At 43.7% G+C, this 14,034-nt stretch overlaps 1 protein-coding gene across 3 annotated transcripts in view; it reads left to right on the top strand.

The window, feature by feature from the left end:
- LOC144125879 (uncharacterized) overlaps window positions 1-14,034 on the top strand; it is a 61,593-nt gene that overhangs the window by 42,512 nt on the left and 5,047 nt on the right. For all 3 annotated transcript variants that reach the window (XM_077659655.1, XM_077659656.1, XM_077659654.1), the window contains 4 exons: window positions 3,314-3,472; window positions 4,288-4,533; window positions 10,704-10,832; window positions 13,245-13,331. In XM_077659655.1, coding sequence (XP_077515781.1) covers window positions 3,314-3,472; window positions 4,288-4,533; window positions 10,704-10,832; window positions 13,245-13,331 — 621 coding nt within the window. The remainder of the gene's footprint in view (window positions 1-3,313; window positions 3,473-4,287; window positions 4,534-10,703; window positions 10,833-13,244; window positions 13,332-14,034) is intronic.

The raw sequence follows: 14,034 nt of genomic DNA, 5'->3' as shown, positions 1-14,034 counted from the left end.
GCACGTTAAAGGACCCCAGGTGGTTGAAATTTCCGGAGCCCTTCTCTGCGGTGCTCCTTATAGCTGGAGTCGCTTTGGGACGTTAAAAGGACACTGAGAACTCTATCAATTTTTTTGTTAGCAAAATCTGATAGTTCAACATTTCATGGCTTTGTTGCCGCTTGTCCGGGCGCGAAAGATGCATTTATTTCAAAGAAATTTGGATTCGAAGTTGAAAAAGTTTTTCCCGCCCCTCTGATTCAAACTCAAGGAACTCTTATGACGCCACGGCAACTCTCATAACGTCACAGAACGGAGTGACGTGAATCATGACGTAAATGCAGACTCCGTGATTTCTGACGGCTAGCGGTGCGGTGCGCAACCATCCTTTGCAAGCCTCAGAGGTTCGTGACGTCCATGAAGTAAAGAAAATTCCTCCAAGGTGGCGCCTCTTGTCCTAGGAAGTCATCACGCTTGTACTTGCGAGATTGGCCTGTGGCGGCGATACCTGTATTTCGGTTCTTGCTATTTTCTACATTACAAGAGCTTTGTTTTCAGGAAGAGTGGCATCAGGAACTGCTATTCTATCGATACAAGCAAACTTCAATTTCTCCTCAGTGTCCCCTTAAACACCCATAAACCAAACCATTATTTTGTTTTAGTTCATCCAACCTGTTAGCACAAGCCTGCCCTATGGGCTGAAATGACTACAAATGAGCAAGCAACTATTATATTGCTGCCTTTTTTTTATAGCTCATGTGACTTCAATTTCTCTTTGTCATAGCCACCATTCGGCTGTCAAAAACCGAAACCAGAATTCGAGACAAAATTGGACTGCAAAATAATTAACTGGGCACAGGATAATTTCATGTGGCCATGGTGGCCGCATTTCAGTGGAGGAAGAATACAAGAACGCTCGTGTGCTGTCCATTGTTGTTGCATGTTAAAGGGCAACCCCGGAGCTTTCGGAAAATTGAGTTGATATTGTATTGCATTCCTTTGTCTCCTTGCTTCAGTACAAAAACCAGTTTTTCAAAATGCTGAGTACACTGCAATCCTGCTACAACGAAATTCACGGACTCTCGAAAAGTTTAGTTGAACCATGAGCTTCGTTTTCATGAAATCTGGCCATAATGAACAGCATTTGTTTTCCAGATATCTGTCAGCTTTGATCTTTCGCGGTTTCGAAATATTTTCTTGGTAGGGGTCACATGCACTTTGAAACTGATGCTTTAGACATGTGCCAGAAATGCGGTTGCTCTAATTCTAATTCTAAGACTATTTGCGACACGCGGTATGAATATACCATGCAGCAGTACCTGTACTAAGTCAGTGTTGGGCTCACGAGGCAGAAAAAAAATAAAACATCACAATGCTTGCCTGCGGCACAAAAGTGAGACTAGAGTGCACCCTAGCCACTGGCAGGCGTCTTACGGGCTAACATGCTCTGCAATGAAGCCTCTGAGAAAGCGCTTTGGAACTAGTCTCCGCTTATCATAAAGCTGCACAGTGAAATGAACGCAGAACTAATTTTAATTATGCCTTTGTCACTGAAACGAGCAAAAAAAGCTGAAAGCTGCCTTGCACAAACGGTCTTGGTTCGCAATCTCAGAAGCCAAGCCATGGGCAAAACCATCACAGGCTGTCATGTGCTGCATCGCACCTTTATGTGCACGTCTGTGCATTAATTCCGATTCAGCGTGGAATGTCAACTGCGCTATTGAAAGTGCCTGTCTTTGGTTGCTGTTTTTGGTGAAGCCTAACGAGATACGTGCATATATGGATGGCAAAAAAAAAAATTCCGTTGAAGCAGAACCTCGCTCCGAAAATTGTTCATTGTGGAGGGAAATAATTTCATTGCCTTCTATGACGACAGGGAATCCGAAATATTTCATTTGTGGCGGAAATTTCGCCGTTGCAATTTTTCTTCTGGCGGGGTTTAACTGTAAAAGTATTTCAAAACAGCAAAAACTGGGAAATCGAAATTAGGGTTTTGACCACACTATGACATCACAACAGAATAACCTAGAGCATTATAGGTGCTGTCACAAAACCTATTGTGTGCTTGTTAATTGGCTAAACTAGCAAATGCTAAGTCATCATTTACCTGGAATGACCAAGAACAAGCTTGAAATTTTCTCCTTCAGCAAACTGAGCAAATAGACACTTTTATCATGCAGCGACTCTACGGGCAGCGAATGTGCATGTGCAGAATGCTACGCATCTCTCAGCATCTTGGGGGCGTGCGAGCTATAAAAAACCAAAGCATGTGCCCGCTGCGGGCAAGTTACGGGATGCGTTGACAAGATGGTGGCGCCCTGCTCGCCCTCTTCAGAATGAATACATGTTGCCACTGTATTCTACAATGTGATAAATGTTAGCAATTCGCTTTTATTTTGCACACACTCGCCCACATGTAGAGGTGTAAGTGATAACTAGCCCCTGTTTTTTAGATAATCTGGCTATTTTTCAAGCTATTAGAGCTAACTGAATGCAGAGTTTTCCTCTTAGCAATGACACCTGGCGAAGCAGTTCTCTAGCTTTTAGTCAGTTGTTACATTTTTTTCTATTTGCATAGTTTTTCTTCTTGGAACAAAAAGAGGCTCGCAATGCACTGACCCTCGTTATCAGTAATTATGGATGAAAATTTTTTCAATACAGCATTGATTTGCTTTGACGTCTTGTCACTAGATGGCACTACTATTTACACGTGCCCCTGAGGGACTCTATGGCACGGTTAACTAAATGTGTCATGTTTACACTATTTAAAGCGTATGTAACGCAGTAGGTGATGCGTACGCAAGCTTGCTGCGTACGCCCAACTAAGTGCCTAATACCAAGCATGCAAATTGGGATGTTGTAGACGCAAGATGGCTCCGTAGAAATTGCCCTGATAGGCCATGAAATGGAAATTTTAAAATTCATTTGCACTTAAACAAATCTGCGTCCAGCTGCGTAATATGCATAAAAGGCCAGAAACTGTGAAGGTATTGTGAAAATTATAGTAAAATTCACGGTGGTATAAACGCCAGAGTTGCCCTTTAAAGAAGCTCAACTTCTCCACTACTGCACCTCTCTTAGCCCATATGCCACACACTACCAGTGCTCCACAGAAGGCAAGCAACCCAGAATTTGGCTTTCTTACCCCTCTCGAAGCACTGTATCTCGCATCTCGCAGTGTAGTTGCTAGCTATGTGAATATATCTACAACACAAGTAAAGATTGAAGAATGGAACTCTTTTTTTCTTTTTTTTCCTGCAGACCTGTTGGCATGCCTTGTAGCTCCCACAGCACCACACGGAACTCTTAATGTGGTGTACATTTTCATCTGCAGTGTGCCAAGCACAGACCCATGCACCAGCAAGCTTATGCCATTGTCAAGCAGTCAGTGCAAGCCGTGGGGTGAAAATCTTCAAGAGCATCAGCATGCCTTACAAGAGGAGGCAGCTGCGGACAAGGCACAGGGAAGTTCTGGCTCTGTACAGTATGCAAGGTACTTGTTATGGTGCTGTTAGCAGTGGTACAGCGTGCAATGAATTGGCAGATTTGCTTTTTTGCAACAGTGAAAGGTGGTGTACCGAAGACTGAGGAGGGAAAGCTGAATAATATTCTCTTCTTGATCTCTTCCCTGAAGAGTAGGCCTGTGGTGTTGTGGCAGGGCACGTGGCTAAATATTAACCTCTATACAAACATGCAACCATTGGAAGGCTTTTTTTTTTTTTTGCAGTGCTAGCTGTTAATGGGAGGGTTTCAGGGCCGTGTGTGTCATAGTCGTCATGGTAGTCAAAGGGAGCAGGCATGGGTGGTAGGATGTGCAGTCTACCCTACGCAGGGTGCCAGCCCACAGGGGCACGATCACCTGACCACCGCGTGCACATAACTCGTGCTTTGCGCGTGTCGCTAATTTTCGCTAAACAAAAACAGAGCGAAGGTTCCCGGGAGAGCCATGTTTGTGGTCATTTTCTGTCCACACAGCCAAGCTTGACATGAGAGGGCAAAGGGAGGGGAGCTATGCAAGAACCCCCAAGGGCTGCATCTTTCTGTGTGTAATAATTTTCGCATGCTGCTAGTGCTGGTTTTCCGCATTACCAGCTATGTAATCTTCATTCTTTGTATTTCATGGCAGCATTGCACTGAGGCCAAAGACTATGGTGGAGCTGTTGGGTCTCTTGTCAGGTTAACATGTTCTTACTCTTTACAAGAGTAAGAACATGTTAACCTGACAAGAGACCTGCAGTAAATGCAGAGTGCATGTAGCATGTGCTCACTTATAGTTTTTGTCAGTCAGTGCGTTTGCTTTCTTTGCAGGGAGAGTAATGGCACCCAGCAGCAGCTTCCATCGCTCCTCACGATGTCGTTTCCATTCAAACTGCCAGCTAAGCTGCGCTGGAAGCAGAAAATGGCGGCGGAGCGCCTGCAAGGAGTGCTTCCACCCAAGCTGCGCCACAAGCAGCACATGCCTCTGTGGGCAGCGGGGGGAGAGGCTGATGTCACTGCCAACCTCCAGGCTGTTGTCAAGATTGAGCCTGGCACTGCAGGAGGTGCAGGCATGCTGTAAGCGGTTCTGTTTGCAGTCTGCTTCAGCACTGGAGCCATAACTCGCATTGGATTGTGGAAAGGAGGGGGTTGCCTGCACATCACTGCATGTCTCAGTAGCTCCATTTCTTTCCCTTTCTTTTTTTTTAAATCTGCACTGCGCCATGTCTGTGTCATGAGCAAACATTTGTTCTTGGAGCCAATTAAAGAGACTGAAAAGAATTCACAGAACGATGAAGTGGTTGAAAAGTACCGGTTGCCCAGCTGGTATAGTGTGGAATCTACAGTGTAGATGTGTTGCATTTTAGGGCTGGCCACTTTTGTAGTTACTATATTTCAGAACAATTCGTTCGACAGGTGGAAGTTGCCTAATATGTTCTTGCATGCTTTTTGCATGATGCCTTGTGCTTTTATTTTTTGCTGACACTGCATTTGCTGCAGATTAAAATTTCTCTCACAATTAACCACTGACACAACCTGTACTGACAAGCATTGTTCTAATCATTAACATATGATGGCAACAGTTTCTGCTTAAAGGGCAACTGAAGAGGTCTTGGAATTCAACAAGCTTAAAAGGGTCAAAGCTGTAAAACTTGCAGGTAAAGCATGTGAGGTCTTTTTGTGGTAGCATATGAAATGAGGACATAATTTTCAAATAAAGCCGCGCCTGCATTCAGGCTTCTGCACAGTGCTCAGCGTCAGGCAGAGGCCGCAATGTCGTGTACGGCGGCACTATGTTTCCAGCGAAGAAACTGTTGCTTGAAGAAAGAAAAACAGCGCCACTGAAGGTAAAGCCCACTGCGCATTGTTTGGCTGCATCAGATGGCTCACGGCAGCATGCGGGCGGAGTCGGCGTAAATCTGAAATTTTGGCAACAGTAACATTGGGTTTTTTGCACTTCTCTGACGTGGTGAGGAAAAGCCTGAACATCGCCGCAGTTTTAATAGGCAATTACATCACTGTTTTAAACACCAGTGCAAAACTACTTGGCATGCTTTACATAGAAGCTGCATACGTTGGAATCCTTGAGCTCCTTGAGTGAATTAACTTTGACAGATTGGCTTCCATACACTACCATGTAGAAAAAGCAAAATTGATCTGCATTGGCATTTAAAGGGACAGTGGCTCTGGCTCTTTCTGGGTATGATAATCCCTAACGGACACTCTTTTTCGAAAGTGATACCAAAATGGTTATTTAGTACCCATGCCGCCATCTGTCAGCAAACTAAAAATATGCTTTGGACGGGTCCTACTCACCTTAAACCAGACACTGAGTGCCAGAAGATGCATAAGCTGTACTCTTCTTGAGCCAGAAATGACAGTCAGCTAACGGCAAGTCTGGCTCATCAAAGTCCACTTGGGAGTTGGAGGTTAGTAAAAGACTCATTTATTACCAAGAAAATTTAGTTGAGTGGAGGGAAAATTTTCATTTCCTTTTTGATGTCTTCGATGGAATACTGCAGATTCTTCTTCCTCCATTTGCGGAATTTACGCCGAGGAGGATTAGTTGCCGAAGTGAGTGGTGGTGTAGCATGGCCTCTGGGATTCGCACCTAAAAATCTGTATCGATGCACGCAATACATGTGAAGTCGGCCAGTGATAATGACGCATGTACTGTATCGACGCACGCAATACATGTGAAGTCGGCCAGTGATTGTGACTCATGTACTTTGTTTATTTTTTGGTCTTTTCTAGACTATGAAAGCTCAGTTTTTGGTGAGAGTGATCTCTTAGTGTTTGGAGTTGGCTTGATTCAAAAGGACGCCGCATTCCAATACGTCCTCAGTGTCCCTTTACCATTGGCTTGAACGGACTGCAGGGAATTAAGTGAAGCAGACATATCTAACTGCAAGTGCTAAATTTTATATTTTAATTGGCCCATGAGCTGTGCGATGTCAGTGCACGTTAAAGAACCCCAGGTGGTCGAAATTTCCGGATCCCGTAACTACGGCGTCTCTCATAGCCTGAAGTCACTTTGGGACGTTAAACCCCCCATAAACCAAACCAAACCAAACCATACCAAACGAAATTTTAATTGGTCTAATTTTTAGTTTGATGAAACTCTGTAGGCTTTCACCTTTGTGCAGCATGATCATGACGTAAGGTCCCAAACATTTTATGCTGTAAAATTTTAAATTCTGCAAATGAAGGAAGAAGAATCTCTGCAGTAATGGAAGACTACAGCGCAACGAACCGGATGTTGGAGGAGGACACAGGCATGGACACAAGCTGTTGTCTCTGCCTGTGTCCTCCTCCTACTTCCCGTTCGTTGCACTGTAGTCATAAAATATCGAAACCAACTCTCCCAGCAGCTTACCTTGTCGATCTGCAGCATCCCATCGAAGACATCAAATAAACTTTTAAACGTGCCTTGCATACTCCAAAAGTATCTTAATTAAAATCTAAGTGGCTAATTTGACATCAGGTAGCATTTGGTATTTTCTTCACTGGAACAATAGCACATGCTTGGCATAGTGTCCCGAGTGACTGAATGATTTCTCTGTTGATGCCCTGGTGCACAACCCGGCACCTGCTGGGGTGATTGTATTTGCAAGAGGGACGCAACCTCACAAATGTTTGGCATCTACTTGACATTCACATTTGTTTCTGGACAGCCCGATACAGGTAACGAGAGAAAGTCCCCAGAACAGATGCTGGTAATTACTCGAAACAAGAGTTTTAAAGATTGACGTGTAAGTTTTTGGCATCGACTTTGAAGCTTGACGTGCAAGTTTTTGGCATAAGTATATCTTGGTTCGTTAAGATCCTTCCTTTCAATTGACTTTGGATGATTGCCTTGTTTGCACGGATATAACACGAAATTTTTAATGCGAAAGCATTAAAAACCCTGTTCTCCAAAAAATTCACTGTCTGCATTTTGAGCGAAAAATTACGGGCATGTCTCGGCAGGTGGTCCCCAGAGAGCAACCTAGGAGGCAGGTGGGCCACGTAGTTCAGATGACCTTGCGGCATCATCACAACCTGCCTACCGGATAGCAAACTGCCCACCGTGGCAGGTGGCAGTTAAACTGATTGGTCGCTCGGGAAGAGCAACCTGGACCACACAAGGCCCACCACTGGGAGCACCTGTCATTGCAGGGCAGTGGCGCATTGTTTAACTGCTCCACCACTGCACCAGGAGGAATGTGAGGGCTCCCAGGGATCTATGGACGTAAAGTAGAGAATGACATTCTGAATATATGGGAATTATACCATTGTGCTATCGCGTCATACCCTTAAGGCGGAGCTTAAGTGTCCCCTCCAATTTTTTTTCTAAGGCAATCTTCTTCATAGCACACCTCGAGTTAAATTTAGAACCAAGTATGAATATATATAGTGTGCTTTCTTTTTTTTGCTTTGAAGGGTAATGGAAGTAACCTTAACCGCCAGGCTCGCAAGCTATTGGGAGAAGCTAGCTTTTCAGTGACCTTCGGGCAAAGCACGCAAGGGCTGACGGGGCGGCTGTAAATATTGAAAGAAGGTGGCGCGAGCCATTCACGAAGAAGACACTGAAAGAATCGAGTGGGCTAGGGTACGGAAAGATCAGCAAATGGGCCCAGGAATGGGGGGCGCTAAATACCGAATGGTGGTGGCTGCAAGGTGCTGTCTGCTATAAATGGCCTGAAGATAGGGCTATATTCATATTTGTAAATTTTTTGAGGTTTGTCTCCCCTCGCGTTGTATCCATGCAAACACCGTAAATTGATCATTTTCCCATCATACTGTCATTCCCTACTGGTGTGCGTCACCAAAATACTCAAATCCATGATTTTTCGTGGTATTGCTGGAGACTAGTGGCCTTAATACATGACACATGTGTTATTTGCCATTACTGGGTTTCTTACCAGAGCATTGTTCCTCTGAACATTTATTTTTGCTTCATGCTTCTTGCACTCAGACTGTTTGGCACACAAAGTAAACATTTTAATTTTGGCTGTTTTATTCAATTGTTTCTAATGCAAGTTAATTTCAATCTATATCTTACTTAGAACTCTTTTTTTCATTTTAAAGTATCTAGCCGATGGCTAGCTCAGCTGTTAATTCTTCTGAGGCTTTGAAACTTTTGTTCTGTTTAACGTCTTGACAAGTGCCTGTGCTCAAGGGGCACTATGCACGTGTCAACACAGATTAACGAGCCATGAAAAAATGTTACTCATGGAAGTGGTGCTGTTGAATTTCAAATGGACCAGCACTTAAAACCGACACCCTGGAGAACTTGCCCACATCACTGGTTGTTCAGATCCCATCTCATTATGACTGTGCATAATAGTACATGCCAAAGTTTGTGCAAATTTCATATGCACAAGCAGTGGGGTTCGTCGTCGATGCAAGCTGCTTTTTATTTCGTTTTGCACACAAGTTCAACTTCTATGTTAATAAAAGATGACAAAAGGAAAGCCTCCTTGTTATACTAACACATTGGTGTACATGTGTGTTTGTGTGTGTGTGCATGTGTCTGTGTGCGTGCTTGTCTTGTGTTCATGGGGAAACTGAACAGTGCATGCATGTGGATGGGACTTAAGTGCCTTCAGTAGAATACATTATTTTCAGTGCTGGTCAGTACTTAAGATAAACATTGGCACTAACAGTGCAGTGCTAGTGTTTTTTTTTGGCAGCACCCATTTTGTCAGTCCGCTCATCACTTACCAGATTGAAGCTGCTCCTGCACTCATTTGTCTTGCTTACCTGTGTCCTCTTGCCTCTATTTAACAGGTATGATCACTCTGTTGGAAGTGTAACTGCATCCACTACATCATTTACATTTTTTTTAACTACCTTAAGTTTTATTTTTTTTTTTTGAGCAGTGCAGCTGGATAAAATGTGACCTGGCAAAAAGCTAGTTAGGCTACGTAACCTAGCTTAGTTGCCAATCTTTATATTCCAGGCATGTAACTATTCTCGTAAATTCTTCAGCATGCAGAATGTCGAGCTCTGCCTACTTTGAGTTTGCATTGGTTAGTGCTATGCTTTCACAAGAAAATGGTGCAGTAAGCAAGTATCTCGTTCTGAGCTCTCTGGTTTTGTGCCTTGACAAGTGTGAAGGTGACTGGTAAATTAAGCAGATTTTCTGGATGCTTTAGCTTTAATGTTCCAGTCCGTTTGATCTCCTGCTCATTAAAAGGCTTGACTGCATGGCTTGTTCAAGCTGGTGCCATTTTTTTCCGAAAGTAGCAGTAGCTCTTGTGTCATGACCCATGGACGCACATCTTTGTGTTCTTCACGTAGTGAAATTGGTTAGGCTCAGAATTGCGCAGACTGTAGAGTGCGATGTTTAAAAGGCTAGTGACAGTACAGCTTGTGGCAGTAATTTCAAAATTCAAGGTTTTGAGAGCCTGCTCCTCGTTGCCAAGTTGCCACTTTGCAGTGCTCTGCACTCTCTTCAGTTTCTTCAGGCAATGAGGTATAGAAGCTTGTTGCCTACATAAATTTGCAAAGCCATCTCAAGTAAAGGTGCTTACATCTGGGATTTTTTATATAAGTTTTACCCGCCAGATGCTGTTCCATCACAATACCACCAGTTAAAAAAACACGCAGTCACTGCATGTGTTATTGAAATCATTACAGCCTGATAGTGTGGTATAATCTAGTTAAATTTTTTAACTTCCTGAAGGTCTTGCTGCTCAAGCTGCCTGTATTTGTCAGAGTCCTTGTGTTGAACACAAGGCTATGCAGATCATATTCTTTGACTGCTTACAACCATGGGATTCAGAGAGAGAGTGTAGATTGGAAAGTACTCAAGGTCTGTGAGTGTGCCAAAAGTTGTTCTGTGGGTAATCTGTTGTGATGTCAAGATGGCAGAAAGTGGTGTGAAATCTGTGTTGCCAGCTTGCATGTGTCCAAAATCGATCACAAACTGCTGAGCTTTTTCAGCCTGATTTTTTAACTTCCTTGTTTTCTATCATGTCAGGTACTCCTCCCCCTGGTCTCTAGTTTGTGGCTGTGCTTTTTCAACTGTTGTTTACCATGAGGGGGAACGGGGTAAATGTGTAGGTTTACAGCCATGATCTTATTACTCAGCCCAACTGCTCTGTTTAAGCTGCATGAATGCTTGGTTCTTATTTGGAAAGGCAGTATATGCTGGAATGTTCACCTTTCTTCTTTCTTGACTTTTTTATCCTGGAAAAGTACTGTGTAGGGACTTGGAACAGTTGACCCAAGGCATGCATTTCTTTTTTTTCTCTCCTTAGAGAAACAGCGCCACTTGTGCCCGTGATTAAGACTGAGCACAAGGAGCCACCTTCAGAGCGACGTTCACAAGCCAAACGTCAGTGGTGGCAACAGGTCAAACAGCTTGATAGGCTGGCTGCAAGCGGGGAGTGAGTCCTTGCTTTTCTGTGACATTTCATAGCCAAAATATAGTAACGCACATTGTGTTATAACCTACTTGTTTTATAATCTGTCCATTTAAGGGGCGACACAGCTTTCAACACAAACTTTATTTTTCTGATGGATTTTGATTAAACTTTTCTGCTTTTTACGTAAGGGCAAAATTTGAGCATTATATCTGGAAAACTTTTTTTGAAATAAATTTTAAGGCAAAAGTCCTTCTTGCCTCATCAGTGTGAGCAAGACCTGTCCGCAGGAAACGTGTACAAGAAATATCCGCTCCACCTGTCAATCAAAATCTCGATGAGGATGGGATTCGAGCCCATGTGGGCAGAGTGCAATGGATTAGCAGTCCATCAGCTTAACCACTCGGCCAAACAAGTCTGACGAAACAAGGGTTTTTTAGAAGGCTGTTTTAACTTGAAACTGGATATAGCAAACATATCAGATATAACGAAGGTGTAGTATGTCGCGAGAAGCGTGAGATCGTGTTGATCTATACTCGATTTCATACATAAGGTGTAACGCTGTCAAAGCTAGCGCACTTGCTTGCGCTGCCTGCATCCGCGACCGAAGAGTAGTGCGTTCCTTGTGGTGAGCGAAACATGGTGAATCCTTTGTCTGCAGGCTTACTACATGACAGATTTGTCATGAACTTGATCAGATGGATTCTTACTGCTGACGTCACGCTTTACCTCTCTCGTGTCTTAGACCACTCGGGCACAGAACAAGCGCGGAGTAACACGCCTCCCTTTATTTTCCCGTCCGGACTACTACCGTACCTTTCACAGCGTTGCACCTGATGTATGAAACTGAGTATAGAGAGGTCAACAGGACGACAGAGGCTTTCACCTTGATGCATGTAAAGTGACTTAAGTGCTCCCCTGAATTATTTTTCCTTCTGCACCTTATGGAATGTGTGCAGACTGTAAAAAATGTGGTAGAAGACTGGTTTCACACTCACTGTATTCCTGAATGCATGCTAGAGCTGTGCACAGGCTCGGGCCAGCCTAGCCCGGCCTGCAGGCCAGGCTCGGGCCACTTGGAAACCCTTTGATTCTGGCTCTGGCCATGCCGAGGCCAGCCCCAGGCCAGGATATATTTGCTTTGGATGGGCCAGGCTTTCCGAACCCCACTACAGGCACATTATGCGAAACTGTCAACATGGTCATGGTGCGCAGGGCAACTCGCATGCACTGCAGGAAAGGGACGAAAGTTCAAGGACAGGGGAAAATTCAAATGATTAGCGAACAAAAGCCATAGAAAGGGGGGGGGGGGGGGGGGGTGTTTGGAACGAATTATTGGTGCTACGAAGTACCAACGCAGGGGGAAGCCGCCGCTTGTCAGCACCTTGCCGTAAGGAGGGTAAGCAGAAGGAAATCATTTGGGAAGCAAAGTTAAGGCTGTGTGAAGCACACGTGAAGTCTCCTTTGCCACCTCGGCAGCTGATTAATGAAGGCATACAGGCAAAACGATTTTTAAAAAATTTCTTTTCGGCCATTTTTTTCACAATTTAACAGTTGTGCGCCTCCTTAATAGTACCATATTCACTTCTGTATAGATCAGTCTTTTTATTTTTAAATTGTGCTATCCAACTCGGGAAAGTGGAGGAGGGAGGTAGACAAATATGTGAATGGCAATCAGAACGAGGCACCAAGGTGCAAACCCGGCTACAAATGCTAAAGAGAATGAATAAAAATGACACCAAAGATGGCACTGTGGAAAGTCCGCCGTTCTAGCTGCCTTCACGCCTTTATAGACTAAGGCAGGTGCTATCACCGTCACTGCACTAAGGTTTCACTGTCCTGATTTTTTGAAGCAGGCGCATAGGCTATTCCAGCATAAGGCCTATGCAGTGATAAATACAGGTACCCCACTGCGTCATCACTGTTCTGAATGTGCGCTTTATAGGCATGAACATAAAAAATTAAATTTCTCTCAACTGTGCAGCAAGTCGTACCTGCCAAACATGGTTGACCGTGTTCAGCAGCATATAAAGCGAGCCATTGTCTTCCGAGCGGAGGCATGAAAAAATTGAGCGCCAGCATGCGTTGATGTCGCTGGAAAGTGTGTCAAGTACTGTGCCGACCATTAATCGAGTATATTCAGTAGGCATTTTTATCTTTATATTAGACTTTTTTTCTGTTTGTTCCATTGTTCCTGAATGGTTGTAGATGAGTCCAGTTTCAAGTGTTTGGCATGTGATTTGTTCAACTTATTTTTTTTCTTCTTTCCTGGCAAGGGTTTCTTACTATTCTTAGGTATGTTTCTTCAAAACTTTCACTCCAGAATGCTTCAGGTGCTTCTGAATGTTTGTCTTCTGAGTGCTTCTAAATGTTTCTGAATGCTTCTGAATGTTTGACTGATGTTTATCTTGTTCTGGTTTGTTTTCCTACTTCCAGCAGCACTTCCCCTGAGAAGGCTGAAGAGATTCTGAGCACCCTGCCCAAATTCTTGTTAGCAGAGCTTTTCCCTGACCCAAAAACCAGGTGCTCTTTCCACACTTTTGTTTATTGCTGTGTAAGAATGTAGAGGGCAGAGTGTTTTCAGTTTTTTTTTTTTATGTTGGCACATGGAATTCCTTATAGCAGCTCTTAATATTTATTACATGACCAGAATAGGTCTCTTATCACCAACATTCTTTCTGGTGCACAATTCAGGCCAATGTTTAAGGAATTGGGGCTCACCTTCTTGTCTGAAAGCCTTTGTGTGCGAGTGAATTGAAAAAGGAACTGAACTTAGTTCTTGCCATTTAATTCAACCTGCAGCATTCATATCTTCAGCTGTTGCAGTTTTCTGCTAAAGTTGAATTGCTAACTATGCAGTAAGGTGGGAGCTTAGAGGGAGCCCTGTTTAGATTTGATATAATCAGGCTGCTCTGCAACACTTTGCTGGGCTTCTTAGTAACTGTGCTCGGCTTAATTTTAAAAAATATACGCAAAACTTGTTGCTGTAGCTATGCATCTATGGCATTCCGCTACTTAAGTACGAAACTGGTGGGTTGATTAGGCACTGTGCAGCTGCATTTCTGTGGCAGTGAAATGCAAAAATGCTTGTTTGGTGGTCTCTTTATACCTGTTCCCCAGCTTGTCGAATGCATCGTGAAGCCCTTGACTATGCATACCTTTAGGGTGTTAAGGTGTCATGTTAATTGAAACAATGCAAAATAGATAAAAACACTCATCAAAAAGC

The sequence above is a fragment of the Amblyomma americanum genome, chromosome 3 (genome assembly GCF_052857255.1).
Source record: "Amblyomma americanum isolate KBUSLIRL-KWMA chromosome 3, ASM5285725v1, whole genome shotgun sequence".
NCBI lineage: Eukaryota > Metazoa > Arthropoda > Arachnida > Ixodida > Ixodidae > Amblyomma > Amblyomma americanum.
Note: the sequence above shows the minus strand (reverse complement) of the source record. Positions and strands in the feature narration are given on the sequence as shown.